This window comes from Leptinotarsa decemlineata, unplaced genomic scaffold, assembly GCF_025532065.1.
Source record: "Leptinotarsa decemlineata unplaced genomic scaffold, Ldec_3_MD MMD2_P_RNA_scaffold_14, whole genome shotgun sequence".
Taxonomy (NCBI): Eukaryota; Metazoa; Arthropoda; class Insecta; order Coleoptera; family Chrysomelidae; genus Leptinotarsa; species Leptinotarsa decemlineata.
In genome coordinates this window covers 8,861,393-8,877,515 of record NW_027412528.1, presented here as the reverse complement: position 1 = coordinate 8,877,515, position 16,123 = coordinate 8,861,393, and the positions used below count along the sequence as shown (strand labels likewise).

General features: G+C 33.7%; 1 protein-coding gene and 1 long non-coding RNA gene across 2 annotated transcripts; both read right to left on the bottom strand.

Moving 5' to 3' along the window:
- Positions 1 to 5,012: 5,012 nt before the first annotated feature.
- On the bottom strand, positions 5,013 to 7,637 carry LOC141483464 (uncharacterized). Its single transcript, XR_012466108.1, has 3 exons — positions 5,484 to 7,637; positions 5,233 to 5,406; positions 5,013 to 5,150 (listed from the first exon to the last, which is right to left on the bottom strand). It is a non-coding gene; the product is annotated as an uncharacterized lncRNA (long non-coding RNA).
- Positions 7,638 to 14,134: 6,497 nt separating this feature from the next.
- LOC141482500 (uncharacterized) lies at positions 14,135 to 15,814 on the bottom strand. The gene has a single exon (XM_074175876.1). The coding sequence runs from the start codon at positions 15,812 to 15,814 to the stop codon at positions 14,135 to 14,137; it is 1,680 nt and encodes a 559-aa protein (XP_074031977.1).
- Between the last annotated feature and the right edge of the window lie 309 nt (positions 15,815 to 16,123).

The following is a 16,123-nucleotide window of genomic DNA, read 5'->3' as shown; positions in this document are numbered from 1 at the left end:
AGAGTAAACATATGTCTTTTAATAAGTAATTATTAAATTCTTTTTCTGAATCGGCATGGATTCTTAGTGGTGTTCCATAATGTTGGAAATATAGCAATAATGTGTTTACAACTGATTTCGCTGTTTTATCAGATATAGGGTATGCTTGAGTGAATTTTGTTCATCTCGAATTGTAAGAAGATAATTCTTTGTTGGAATTTATAAAATATCTATATTTATTCTTTCAATAGCTGTTTTGGGAGTTTCTGTGATTACTAACGGATTTTCTAAGTTTTTCCTGCAGATTTTTGTTTTTTGACATACCTCACAGGCTTTAATAAAATTTTCAACATCTTTTGTTATACCGTTCCAGTTGTATTTTTGTTTTATTCTTCGTAGAGTTTCATTTATTCCACGGTGTAAATTGTTTTTATCGTTATGAAACTGGTCTAATATAATTGGAATCTGATCTTTGTCAGGGTCGGTTTTGACATATTTGGAATTTTATGTCATCTTTGTCAGCTAAAATATAGGATAACATTTCTTGTATTGGGAATCCTACATTTGTTTCGAGTTGGTATACTTTGTTTGGTACAAATTAATTTTGGTCTTTGTATAGAGAGCTAAACAAGTATTCTATTGCTCCGTCATGATCAAAAGGTAATGGGATCAAGTAATATTTTCGATCTTTCACCGTTTTGCTGGACACAACATTGATTTTGTTATAGAAGAAATCGGGATATTCTTCAAAAATATCTTCGAGTATTTTGTCATGGATTTCTGTAAGTTTGTTTCTTTGCAGAAAAACAATTATATCTATGTTTTTTGTCTAAAAATTGGTCATTGGTAAAAATGAATTTAGAATAGTCAATTAGTGATTTTGATTCATAAAGTTTTGTGAAGTTTTTCAATTCTTCAAAATTGTTTCTTGACCTATTTCAGTTTCAGTATCTGAAATTTCTTCGTTTTAATTTTGGTTTTCATTTTCGATTGCTTCATTTTCAATTGCGAAAATTTTTGAATGAAATTTTGCGCATTCTTTGAAATAATTTACTTTAATTCTAGACAAAGCGTCTGCGTTTTTGTGTATTTTTCCGGTCTATAAATTACATTGAATTGATATTCTTCTAATTTTAATCGCCATCTGGCTAATCGGCTGCCAGAGTCTTTAATTGAGTAGAGTATGGTAGAGTATGGTATCTTTTCCTATGGGTCCTTGAGATAATACTGCTCCTATTGTAAAGGAAGATGCGTCTGTTGTTAAAATAAAAGGTTCATCAAAATTAGGGTATATTAGAATTGGGGTTGACGTTAATGCTTTTTTCAATTCTTGAAATGCAATTTTACATTCATTGTCGAAATTAAATTTCACATCTTTTTGTAATAAATGTGTCATTGGTTTAGATATTTTGGAAAAATTTGGGATAAATTTTCGGTAATAACCTGCTAAACCTAAAAATTGTTTTATTTCTTTATTGTTTATAGGCTCTGGAATGTCTATTATGCAATTAACCTTTTCTGGGTTTGGTTTCACTCCATTTTTGGTTATAAGGTGTCCTAAGTATGCCATTTCTTGTCTTAAAAATTCGCATTTGTCGGGTTGTATTTTTAAATTAGCTTTTCTTAAGCGTTTGAATACTTGTTTTAAATTTTGCAAGTGTTCATCAATTGTTGGGGAATAAATTATTATGTCATCCATGTAGACTAGACATCTTTCGTTTCTAAGTCCGGTTAATATATGGTCTAAAATTCGTTGAAGGGTGGAGGGTGAGTTTTTCATCCCGAATGGCATTCTCAGAAATTCGTAGAGGCCATTTTCTACAGAAAATGCAGTTTTTTCTATGTCTTTAGGATCCATTTCAATTTGGTGGAATCCTGATGCTAAGTCAAGTGTTGTAAAGTATTGACACTTTCCTAATTGATCTAAAAGGTCTGAGATATTTGGTAGAGGGTATTTATCGTCTACTGTGATTTCATTTAATTTCCTGTAATCAATTACAACGCGCCATTTCTGTTTTCCAGATGCGTCAAGTTTTTTAGGTACTATCCAAACTGGGGCTGACCAAGGTGAGACTGATGGTCGTATTATGTTTTGTTCTAATAGTTTTGAAATTTGAGTTATCACTTCATTTTTATGAATGTGTGGATACCTATAAGATTTTGTTGAGACTGGTTGGGCATTCTCTTTTAGTTTTACAGAATGTTTTATTTCACTCGTGAATGTTAAAGGATCTCCTTCTATATAGAATATGTCTGAGTATTCTAAACAAAGGTTCTCAATAAGTTCTTTTTCTTCTTCATTTAAATGCTCTAAACGAAGCAAACTTTTTAATTCTGTTGAACGATTTGGAAAAATTTCACTGAAATCATTTTGAATTTCATTTTCATTAAATTTTTCAAATTGTAAGTCTGGGAAATCAATGGATTTTTCAATTGCGTTTCCATTTACAACTGTTACTAAAAATTCTCCTTTTTCATTTATTTTTACAAGGGCGTTTGGAAGTCTGACTTCTTTTTCAGCAGCTTACAGTATAGCTTTTGTATTTCTAAGTTTCGATTTTAATTTAAAAACTTTTTCTACTCTTGGTTCGATTTTTATGTTATTGATGGGAATTTCATCTTCTAAGTATTTGTAATAGTCGTATTTACTTTCGAAAAAATAATTATCAGGGTCATACTCAAAAATATCATTTATTTCAGCCATTGATGTTTCAGGGTTAAGAGTGACTTTATTTTGGTTTTGTTTCTCTTCCGGTTTTTGGTCATCAATCATTTCTGTTGCTTTTATTAGCGGGATTGTGCCATAATTTAATTTAATGCCCGTATTCTCCGTAGGGTAGTAAGCCTGGCTTAGAAGCTAAGCTCGCTTAATTCGTTAATTTTATATGCACCGTAACAGTAATCAGCTTTAAGCCTGCTTATAGTTAAGCCCTCCATTTTGGTGGCTTAAAATATTTAAGCCAAGCTTTATTGAATCTAACCTAGCTTTCTGACGGGCGAGGACTGACCTGACAGGTATTATTTATTTTATTTTCCATCCTTGTGTTGTTTATTGTGTATCTGTCTGTCTAACAAAATGGAAGTAGAGGATGAATTATATGTAGAGGATGATTTAGATTTATTGGATATCATAGAATTCGGTTTTCCACGGCGTATTCATGCCAGGCCAAATTATTTTGAAGAAATGGATGATTTGATTTTTTTTCGAAGATTTAGGTTAACCAAAGCTACAGTTTTATCCGTATTAGAATTAATAGAGGAGCAGCTTGAATTTGAAAATGACCTGTAAGTATTTTTAAAATGCCTTATGGACTAACTACAGTTAGTATTATTTTTTTTTCAGAAACAACAGTGTATCGCCTATTAATCAACTTTTAACAACCCTTTTGTTTTATGCCAGCAGTGCCCACCAGATTAATATTGGTGATATTATGTGTATGAACCAAAGCACGGTTTCTCGAATCATAACAAGGGTGTCCGAAGTTATTGCTTCTCTACGCAATCAATTCATAAAAATGCCAAGTACTCCAGAAGAAATATTATCCTGTCAAAATGAGTTTTACCAAAAAGTAAGGTTTCCACGTGTCATAGGGTGTGTAGATAGGACGCATGTTAAAATCCGTTCACCAGGTCAGTATAAACTATAACATTTTGAAATAATAATTTTTGAAAATAATGTGTATTGTAACTATAACACAAAAGCAACAAACATAAAATGATATAAATGTTTCAATATTGTAGGAGGAGAGGATGGCGAGGTATATAGAAACCGAAAATCTTACTTTTCCATCAATGTACAGTTGGTATGCGATAGCAAATTGAATATTACTAATATTGTAGCAAGGTGGCCTGGGTCAACACATGATGCAACAATTTTCAATAATAGTCGCTTAAGAACAAGATTTGAGGTTGGAGAATTTGGAAATGCCATTCTACTCGGTATTACAAATAGTTACTTACAATATTACTGTTGTTTCATTTTGTATTTTTCAGGAGATAGTGGATACCCAAATAAATCATATTTACTGACCCCACTCGCAAATTCTCGAACGCAAGCCGAACAATTATATAATGAATCACATATTCGTACTAGAAATTGCATAGAACGAACAAATGGTGTATACAAAAGAAGGGGTTTCCAGTACTGTGTTATGGGCTCCGGTGTAGTGTAAATAATGCAATGACAATTATTGTTGCCACAGCGATTTTATACAACATTGCCAGAAATATGCACGAGGATATCCCGCCACCTCCTGTCGGAATAAATCCAGAGGAACTAGATTATTTAATCCACCAAGGACAAATTCCTCCAGTAAATTTACAGGAAAATGTCAATTTTGATTTTAGAAATGATATTGTTAACACTTTTTTTGCTACATTATAATATCAGACAGTAAAAAATACTGTTTTATTTTATTATCTACAAAAACGAAACAACTATATTTTTATTAGAACTCAAAAATGTTATTCATTTTTCATTATTTGTCAGCTGCATTGAAAAATAGATTAGAAGCATCCCAAGATGGGAAATACATAAACTAGTAGATTAACTATAAATCATTATATTTTATTTTACTTCATCAACTCCAACATTGTTCAACAAAACGTTACTGAATAGGATATTCCCTCTACAACTCAAAAATCATTTTATCATCCTTTTGTGATTCTCGAATCACATATATGAATACATGAATGAATATATAAGTAACATTACTTATGTGTCTGAAGAAACAATGATTAGGACAAATTTATGTATATTTGTATATATGTATATAGATCAACATCAAAACATGTTCTCTCTTGTTTAATTGTAAACATTTTATCCACCTACGCACAGACTCGCTCTTCTGTAGGTTAACCATATTTATTTATCTTCTACTACTTAGCATATATTGATTTCAAACTGTATCTCCTCAATGGCAAATAAATATTATTATTATTTTAGATTGAAACTCATACTTTTGTATTGAATTTTTATCCTAAATGTTAATATAAAATGCAGATATAAAATTTAAAAAATCTTTCAAAATTTTAATTTTTTTTTATTGGCTAATTCAATTTCCAGTAATTCTATTTCTAATTTCCGTTTTTTTATGATGAGGGCGTTTTCTTCTTCCATATGGCTTAATGACTGTAGTTGGTCGCCTCCGGTTCGGTGTTTTTCTAGAGTGCTGAAAAAATGATGACGGTTTTCAAATAAATTACACCTTACCATTTTTTAAACTAGAATGAAACAAATTGTCAAGTACTAACCTGACTGTCAACAGCTTCATTATTTGGACTTTTTTCTTCTGGTAAAACTAGTGGGGTGCTAACAGGGTCCTCTAATCGCACTGGAGTATATTTTTTCCAAGATTTGTGATTGGTACTTTCAGGAATATCCTCTTCGCGGGTCACTTCCACATTGAGTCTGGTGGAACTAGTGTTCTAAAAAATATTTTTGTTTAGTTACTGAGAGGGTACATATTGTTAAATATAACATTTTATAATAAAAAACTAGTTACCTGATGTTCTGAATTTGGTTGCTGATATTCATCTTGATCAAAAGTATATTAAATGATTTGTTCAGATGAAGAGGTAGCTCTGATGGGCAGCAGATTGGCATCATCATCAAACTCATTATGAAGCCCTACAAGTGTTTTTTTATTCAAAATTGACATAAGAATGTCATCAGTATCATCCTTCTTAATCTTTGGAGGAGGCCCCCTACCAGTCATAAGGGTTTGTTTCTTTTCTTCTGCCAAGGACTTACTCAATTCTTTCTTCCTGTTTTCATAGCATTTTTTCAAATTTGCTGCATTTCTATAAGTACTACTAGAAGATGCATTAAATTCACTCTCTATAAGTTCCCAGGTTTTTTCTTTTTGTGCCGCACTGACTGTCGGTTTTTTTATCTTCAACGGTGTCAGCATATTTGTCAACAATTAAACGCATCAAATGCACTTTTTCCGCATAGGTAAAATTTGGTGCTCGATTTTTGTGGCTTGTAGATGCCATTTTCAAATTGGAATAGAAAAGTACTGAGAATATCAGAGTCGAAAACTGTCTAAAACAGATTCGAGACAATGAATCTAGAGATGATAAACCTCAATTTATATTTTCCAACTTTAGTACCTGAAATCTCATATCCTACCTAACTACTAACTACAGTATCTCCCAACTTTTGAAATTCACAATTTTGACATTCAATTTGATCTTCTTCTATGTTTGTTGTGCTTATGGCATGATTTATTACGATAATTTCACCACTTTTCCGGCGTTGCCACATGTATTGTAGGCTTTAGAAAGCTTGGCTTAAATAATCACGGTGCATAACATCAACATTTGAGCCGAGCTTTCTTTTTCAGCCGAGCTTAGCAAAGCTTGGCTTTGCATGATAAACGGAGAATACGGGCCTTAATTGTTGATTTTTTATATCTACAACTCCTTCAAAATGTTCCAAAAAATCACATCCTAGAATTCCGTCAAAATCGATATCTAAATCGTGAATATAAACTTTGTGTTCAACTCTATTTTTTCCAAAAGGTAATAATACAGATTCATTAATTGTTACTTTTCCTTCAGTTACTCCTGTTATTTGAATATTTTCTTTAAATCAGTTTTTTATCGACCTTTTTTTTGGGTAATGGTTACCTTCCACAATCTGAAAAAATATAAAAATTATAATGGAGAACTTTATACAAGTGTAGAAGGGCAAACTTTTTGGTTTACCCCGATAAGTTACTGCGTAAAAATCAAAGTATTTTTCACAAAGAAAAATCTTCTATTTATCAGTAACTTGTCGTATTTCACAATTTTGCCTATCAAAAAAATATTAAGAAATTATACTTATCTTTTACGTTTCGGAGGCCAAAATCTGCCTCCGTCTTCAGAAATGAATAAAAATTCGAATAAATATGCAGTTATTCCTTTTTTGAGAGCTTATTTCTTTACTTCTTCGACAGATGTCGAAGTTTTGAAATATGAAATTATGTCAATGTTGTTGATTGACAACTGAAATATTCGATGTAATACAAGGTACTCTCCGATATCAGTTTGTTGCCATTTCGCCACTATCCAAAGTTTTCTTCAAGATGGGTAGCCAAGTACGATCTATTTCTAAGGAGCTATTCGAGATACAATTCTCTCCAGACATGAGAATATACGCTGATTCTTTTAGCTTACGTCTCTTAGAATGAGGCTCATTGGTAATCTTTCTTGTCCTATTCCATTCCACCCGATGTTCACCGTCTGATTTTAAAATGTGTTCTGATAATTTTGATCCTGTCAATTGTCTATTTTTTATATAATCTCGATGTTCATTCTCACGCACTTTCAATGGTCTTGAGGTTTCACCAATGTAACTTTTACCACAAGAACAAGGTATTTTATAAATACAATTTTTTGTTTTTTCTTCAGTGTTGTTGGGTTTTGTATGTGTGAGTATAGATCTCAGTGTATTTTTTGTTCTGAAAGTAGTTCTAACATCATATCTATTTCCAATTCGTCTTATTTTTTCAGATAGTCTTGGAATGTAAGGTATAACGTTAGTTGTAAAAGGTGTCGTTGGATGTTGAGTCGGTAATTGTTGAGTTGGATGTTGTTGAATTTGTGAAGCTGTTTGTATGTTCGTTTGGTTTTTAATTGACTCTTTATTTTCTATTGAATTTATTGTTGAATTAATGAAAGAATCTGGATAAGCGTTATCTTTCAAAACAGATTTAATTAATGATATTTCTTTATTGAGATTTTCAGTTGAGTTGCATATCATTTTAGCTCTTTTGTAAAGGCAATTTATTATACCTTTTTTAAAGATAAGTATAATTTCTTAATTTTTTTTTATAGTCAAAATTGTGAAATACGACAAGTTACTGATAAATAGAAGATTTTTCTTTGTGAAAAATACTTTGATTTTTACGCAGTAACTTATCGGGGTAAACTAAAAAGTTTGCCCTTCTACACTTGTATAAAGTTCTCCATTATAATTTTTATATTTTTTCAGATTGTGGAAGGTAACCATTACCCAAAAAAAGGTCGATAAAAAACTGATTTTTTCCTCCACAAAAAATGGCTTTCGTTGAATATTCTTTAAATCGTTTTGAATAATTTTCTACAGTTTTCTTTTTGAAAATTGATATTCCTGCTCCGGTATCAATTAGTATTTTAAAATTGCTTAGACTGTTTATGTAATAAAGATTGCTTAGGATCGGACTTATACGAATAATTGTTCTTTGTTCATTGTTCGAACGGGACTGATATTCGTTTTGATGACTGCCGCAAATTTCTCGGTTATCGGCTGTGCTACGCATGATGGGTCTATTAATAGCTTGTCTGTATACTGGGTTTGTCGTAATTGGGGATTGATATTGTCTGAATGACTGTTGGTAGTTCGTATACATGGGTTCTCTATATGAGGGTTGGCTATAGGAGGGTTGTCTAAAGACAGGGTATTGTGAAAATCCTCATAGAATTGTTCTTCATATTGATTTTGAAAATAATTGTTTTCATCATAAAATGAATTATTTTCCGAACTGTATTCGTCTTGGTTGTCATTATAAAGATATTCGTTTTGGTCATACTCATTGTCGTAATTATAATCATTATAATCGAGATAATGGGTTCTCATGTTATTATTTATTGGATTTTGGGGATTTTTCTGAATTACTGTAGGCCTATTTTGTGGTTGACCGTAATTCTGTTGTCTAAATTGGTTTGTTTGATTAGATTGTGTACGTTGTTGTACTGGAAAGTTGGGTCTTGGAATATATGATTGTTGGTAGTTTTGTGGTCTTTGAAAACCTTGTTGAAAGCTTTGACTTTGATTTCCAATGGGTCTTATTGGATTTTGGCGTTGCATATAATTTCTTTGGAAATTACTTTGGGTGTTTGTCATTTGTCTTGGTCTATTCTGACTCTGATTTGGAGGTAAACGTGTATTTAATCTTTGATTTTGAAAGTATGAGAGCTGTATCTCACGTTTTATTCTAATTGATGCTTCTAACATCGTTGTTGGGTTACTTGCTCGTATAATGTGACCCAATTTGGGTTCTAATCCTGTCAATAAAGTATTTAATATCATTGACTCGATTAATCACCGATTGTTCTAATTTTTGTTCGTAAGTCAAGTTTGAAGCTTGTATGCAAGATAACATTTTTGCATTGTGACTTTGTAGTCTTGAGAAAAATGTCAGTGCATTTTCTACATTTCTTTGTTTTATTCTCTGTAGATCTTGAATTAGTGACGTTAGATCTCGCGTATCACCAAAGTGAGAATTTAATAAACCTCTGATCTCTTGATAAGTTCCTGGGTTTCTGGAATTTATCAATTGAGCAGCTTTTTCTCTTAATTCATTTCTAATATGAATTGTGAGTAAAGTTTTTTGTTGATCTACGGCCATGCGTTCGGCATGATCGCAAGCATTTATGAAATTTCCTAGCGAAATTGAATCACCATCGTATTCGGGAACAATTGAAAATATTTCAGAAAGTTTGTAGGGTTCAATTGGATCATTATTTTCTGCCATTTTTAAATTATTATTCAAAATTTGAACAAGGGTTAATCAAAATTTCAACTTCAATTGTGATGATAATTCAAAGTGTACTCACGCTTTTCCTTATCCTAGTTTCTTATGCTATTCTTCTTTGTTTTTCTTTTTCGTTGTGGCTTCTGGTTGCTTGGTGTGGCGGGATGAAGTCCTACTTCATGAGCTCTGGCTACAGCAAGATGAGCAGCGTCCGACGACTTACGCGTGTTTCCTGGAGTGATTTCTTCACAACGGATGGGCAACGGCGACGACTTATGCGGGTTTCTTGTTGCTGAAGAGACCGTCCTGTCCACTGGGGTCGGTGCTTGTTCTTCTTGTTGTCGAAAGTCTGGAGACTATCGCTGTTTGGATATCAGCGTTTCTCAAGATCCGTACGACTGCGCCAATTTGTTATGTGGTTCACACTGAATTTATATTTTTAAAAACAAACTTTATTGAATATAATTATTTACAATGAAGTATTAAATGTTACAAAAATGATTCAAGAAATCGACGAACTTGGATAGTCGCGAAGTGATTCAAGAATGAGGCGTCCTCTTGTTTTCAAGAGGACGCCTCATTCTTGAATCACGCATATCTACATCAGCAGGAACTGCTGATGTTGATATGCGTTTCTTCGAATGTTCTAGAAAAACCTTGGAAATGTGCTGAATATCGTCGGCTTACTTTCAAAACCTCCTAAGTCAGCTCAGGCCAATTTTACACGAGGAATACAAAACGTGTATGAACCATCTTACACCAATTTTGTGAAGTGATCTTTCAATAACCAATACTTATACAAATATTTACTAAAAATTACAATAATATAGTTTTCAACTAGACATAAAAAGTTTTGCAACAAATATAACAGAACATGATAGAGACTTAGTAGGTTTTATTTGTTTCAATAATTGTTTCATAATAAAACTAAAAACAGACAGAAAAGTGAATAAAATGAAACAAAACATCAAGTCAATTGGAAAGGTAAATAAAAAACATGAAAATATTTAAAAAACTAATCATTTTCAAACGGTAGTGTATCATAAAAAAGATGATAGTCTGCAGGTATTACTTCTTTTAATTGTTGTAACTGGTCGTATTTACTTTTTTTAATTGGTAGTTCCTTTTCATAAAGAGGAACGATATTACCTATCCCTTGACTTTTTCTACTCAATCTCTTTCCCAATGCCATCCAATCATCGTCAATTTGTAGTAGAGCTTTCCATCAGGTCTGTATTGTATGGCACACAAATCATTTACAGTCGGATCTCCTGTTTTATATCCTGGACGAATTGAAGTGTGGTACTTCAGCGCAGAAATTTTTTTGAAATATCTGTGGTTCAAATATTCAACTTGATATGGCCTTGGATTCAAACGAGCCGTTTTACAAGCGGCAATATACCCAGCAGGCGAGTAAATTTCTCTATTCCGAATTTTTCGTTCGATTGTGGAGTGCATGCTATCGCACTCCATCTGCATGTGGCCACTTACCAAGTACTTTTGCGTGATAACTATGCGCTTGTCTATCGCTAGATGCAAAAGTGCGTTTGACAAAGTGGCATTTTTATTTTGTGCGGTACATCCATCACTATACAAAATAATTTCTTCTCCTTCTGATACATTAGATTGTCACCTTTATCACCTTTGTCACCTTTATCGTATCGAAAAAATGACAAAAATTCAATGCGTGGAAACAAGCATTTTTTTAGAACACTTTAATCACGTTGAAAAACACATATTACTAGAGTCATATCGATGTGGGTCACATTTCCATCATGACTATCGACAAGTTCGGGCGTAGCTCCAATAGGAAGCGAAAGCATTATACAACATCAGCTGTAGGCAGTAGCGGAGGTTTGCTACATACGCCCGATGGCAACATCGATTTTGATAATTTGAAATTGTGTAATGTGAAGAGACCTACGAACGCATCTGATGCAGTCAGCAAAGAGTACATGGATAAAGTTGAGAAAAAAATTGATGTGACTATACGGAATCAAAGTGGTCGATATCAAAAACAAATGGTTCAAGTGAATGAAAATCTGACTAAAATGCGAGATCAAGTCGATCAATGCCAACTACAAATAACGCGAGTTAATGATAAAGTAGCAAACATGAGTAATGACATTAAAAAACAGGAGAATGTGAACAAACGATTCGATAGTAAATTTCAATCACTTAATACCAATTTTGATCAAATGATACAAACAAATATGGTACGCAATAACGAGGCGGTGGCGCGTTTCACAAAATTCAATCAGCAATATGTAAGTAATATTGAAAATATTCAAGCAAATTTGCTGAAGAAAACAACAGAAATCACCGATTTGGTTCATTCGCACAACAAAACTTTGGAAATCAAACAAAACGACATGATGGAGCACTTTCAAGGTGATATTTCCAAACAAATTTCCAAAATAAATTCGGATATAGCGAAAGTACAATCTGATATCAAGGAAATCAAAACGATAAAAAATGTAGTTTTTGCATCAACATAATAAAATAACAAGTTTGATAATCTCGACCATCAGTCGCGTCACATGGCTTCCAAAGACAAGATTCAACTTGTCCGTGAACTGCATAAACCAATTAGAAGAAAATTTCCTCGACGTCGTACCATTATCAAAGGCCAGGATGATCTGTGGCAGATGGACTTGGCTGAGATGAGATCCTACGCTCATCAAAATCGAAATTTCAAACTCATTCTCATCGTCATCGATTGTTTTTCGAAATTCGTGTGGACACGACCGTTGAAATCGAAAACGGGAGAAGAAATCACAAAAACATTTTCGGATATTTTGGAACATACGAAGCGATGCCCAAAAAATTTACAAACCGATCAAGGCACCGAGTTTTACAACAATAAGTTTCAAACTTCAATGAAAAAACATGGAATAAATCACTACAATACATACAGCATCATGAAGGCTTCAATGGCTGAACGTGTCATAAGAACGTTAAAAGAAAGACTTTTCAAATATTTCAGTTTGAATGGCACCTACAAATGGTTGAATGTCTTGCCTGAAATAACGAAATCCTACAATGATACGCGACACTCGAAGACGGCATAGAACCATCGAAAATCAACAAAGCCAACGAAAAACAAATTCTCAAATCAATTCAAGGTCGGCCATGTTGTGCGAATCAGTAAGGCAAAACATGTTTTCGAAAAAGGTTACACACCCAATTGGACTACGGAATTATTCAAAATGATCAAAGTCAACATTACCAACCCCACCACCTTTATGCTAGAAGATATGCAGGGTGCACCTATCAAGGGTGCTTTCTATGTGGAAGAATTGCAAAAAACTGCAAATCCCGATATATATCTCGTGGAGAGAGTTTTGAGGAAAAAAGGCAAAAGAATTTATGTTAAATGGCTGGGATTGGATAACAAACACAACATTTGGATTGAAAATGTTGATTTTGTATAGAATCTTATGGAAAACAAGCACACTGACATTGTATTGGGCGGCCTTTTGTGAAGAAATGATGTTCAACAAACACAATATCTGAATTCGACCACGTGATCTGAAGGTATAAGAACACATGCAAATACACATGGATATTCAGTTTGAAAAAAATGTCTCTCGATAGTGGTTATGGTTGTGAAGTCGAAGTAATATTTGATAGTGGTGATGAAGATTATAACGAAACTCTGGGTGCAATAGACAAAGCATTGGAGCGTTACGAAATGTTGGCACGAAACGAACACCAATTGCTGTTGACGATCTTCCCTATGCAAGCGTATGAAATTCGATGTGGGTTAAGTCCGTCCAGAGACTTTGGCTCATGCCTAATACTCAAGCAACAATTCTCTATGCGTTCCATCAATTTCACCTCATTCGAATGGGAAACTCTGATTGGTATTCTGCAGAAGATAAAGGAAAATTTCTTCGATTCAGAAATCGATGACTATGTGGACGAGTATGATCCAATCACAACACGTTGCGGGGACTACATATACGTCACACAGTACATCGAAAGTGATACCAAACAAATTTCCATTTCCAAGGATACAACAAATATGGAGCTGTCTCAACAGGATGTCAACGACGTTCTCAAAACTCACTTGGGGGTGCTGTCAGACCGTATAGCCATGCTGGATGCATTGAATTTTTGTGATTATTATCGAGGCGTTTTCCATATTATTCAATCTTGGTTGCGTGAGAATAAAACCAATTTAACTTTAGAAGAAATTATAACAGGTTTCTGTCAAGCCTCATCATTGGATAGTTTGTATGCTAATGGCTTGCGAGAATATTTATTTTATTATAAGCAAAAATTTCTACATGACTTATGTAATACATGAATAAAACACATGAAATGATTTGTTTGTTTTCTATTTATACATAAAGAAATACAATAATATAAATATATAAAGAAAAACATGGAGAGATTTTATGATTAAATGGTGGCCATGCTATGAAATCCCACGCAGAGGATATATTCTCGCAAATGACTTTTATGCACAATTGCTCCAAATTCATGGCTGAGAGTGTGTACCTAGAAATGAAAAAATATTCAGGTTAAGCTATAATGCCCCCACGGCAGGGTTTCATAGGACTCAGGGATGAGATAACGTTTGTCATCATCTGGACTTAGGGCCACTTTCGCCTGCTCGATACTGAACACGTTGTGAGCAAAAGATCTTATTGTACATTGAGAAATGTTTTTTTCTGCTTGGAATTTTTCAAACAGTCGACATAGTCATCGAATGTGATTTTATTCTTTACCACACCATATTTCACCCCTTTTGCGTTTTTGATGACTTTACCACCCTGCACTTTGTAGGCGTACATTTTTGAACGCAACCCCGCAAAGTGCGTGATGATTTTGCCGTTTGCTTCATCTTTCATGAGGCCGGGCACTTTTTTATTCACACAAGGGATTCCATAAATGTTATCTGTGCCATAATCCGATGTGTCAAATTTCTCAATGTGTTTTTTGATGATTTCCTTGTATGCATCGTCACATACCAATTCATATATATATGAATCAGTATCACTATAGACGACACTACATTTCTCCACATCCAAGGTGGGTAGCATGAAATTGTAATGAAATTTGAACATGCAAGTTTTTGATATATCTAAAACTGCCATTTCCACATACATCGGTTTATTGAATACAAGTTCGGATTTTTTTAATTCAATAGCCATCAAATCGGCATCGAAAACTGTACGGTTATGGAATCGAGAACTACCGATGAGATTTTTGGCACCATATCGACCCTCGTAGGAGGTGACTAATTTTACTATTCTGTGTAACCGGATGTTCTCAATTGTTTTACCGAAAATTGCGTTATTTGCTAATTTGAACTGATTCTTTTCAAAAGAACTATTAGCTGCAGTCCTCAATCGAGTATTCAACTCGATATAAGGACGCAGCCATGCAGACTGTTTGAATTTCAAAACTTTATGAATTTTTCTAAGTATCAAACCATGTTCTAGAGCCTGCTTTAAATTTCTGTAATGAAGAGTATATTCATATTTATTGTGGAGAGTTGGCATCAATTTTTTTAATTTCGAGTTTGGTGGTGTCCGATGTTCGGGGCAAAAAGGGAAATCTATATGTGAATCATGAAGGTGTGCAGGGTACTCTAAATCAACTTGTAAAATATAGCCTTCGGGGTTGTCGGCAGGAATTTGAGTTACATCAATGTTCGTATCCGTCCATTCGAAACCTCCATATGGTAGGAACTCTGACATTGCCCATCCATATAGATTATTGACGTCAAAATACATGAGATACTTGGACTGTTTCGTGGGATCGTATGATGGCATATACTGGTTATTTGCTTCCGAATATCTATTGCAACAAACTGAAATTCCTCCCCTAATACCCTTTACCACAAACATAACCATATCGACGTCCTTTAAAATTTGTAATTTGCAACCGGTATATTTCAACATGCAATCCCACGTGTACCCCGGCATTGTGTAGTACCAAGCAGGATCCAGCCCATACGTCTTCAAATCAATCTCACGGAAATTTTCAAAAACATCAGCCAAAAGAAGAATGTCTGTTTTCATATACCAATCGCTGTATTGACCTAAATTTTCGATACTGAATTGACGCCAAACGTTTTGCGTATGAGCATACTTTTCATCATCAATTTCTGTGTCATTGAGTTTATTGTAGAATTTTTTCTTTGATGGAAGGTTAGTGTCGAGGAGTTTTTCAATATTATTGATATAATCATACGGAAATACACCCTTTTTGGTTAAAAGAGCAAATTTCTCGTCATCTAGTAAAGCAAATTCTTTTTTGAGTATTTTCAAATTGTTTGGATTTAATGTTGAAACCAACTCGTCGAGACTGGCTCCCATGAATCGAAAAGAATCTATAAACCGGAATTTGATGTTAGTTTCACTATCAAATTGGGTAAATGAAATGTATTTTTCCTTATTGATTGTAAGTATGCTTACACGCCCTCTTTTAGCGACATCTCTAATTATGAAATGAGAATCATAGCCTGACAGATTGTGAAATGTGATGGGGACGACAAATAGCTTCTTAAATGACAGATTGCACCCTTGATTACTCCACCCCCTTAACAACCCTGTAAAATGACTGTGATCCCTTACAATGATATCTTTTTTCGTGAAGTGTTTCTCGCAAATATGACATATCCTAGC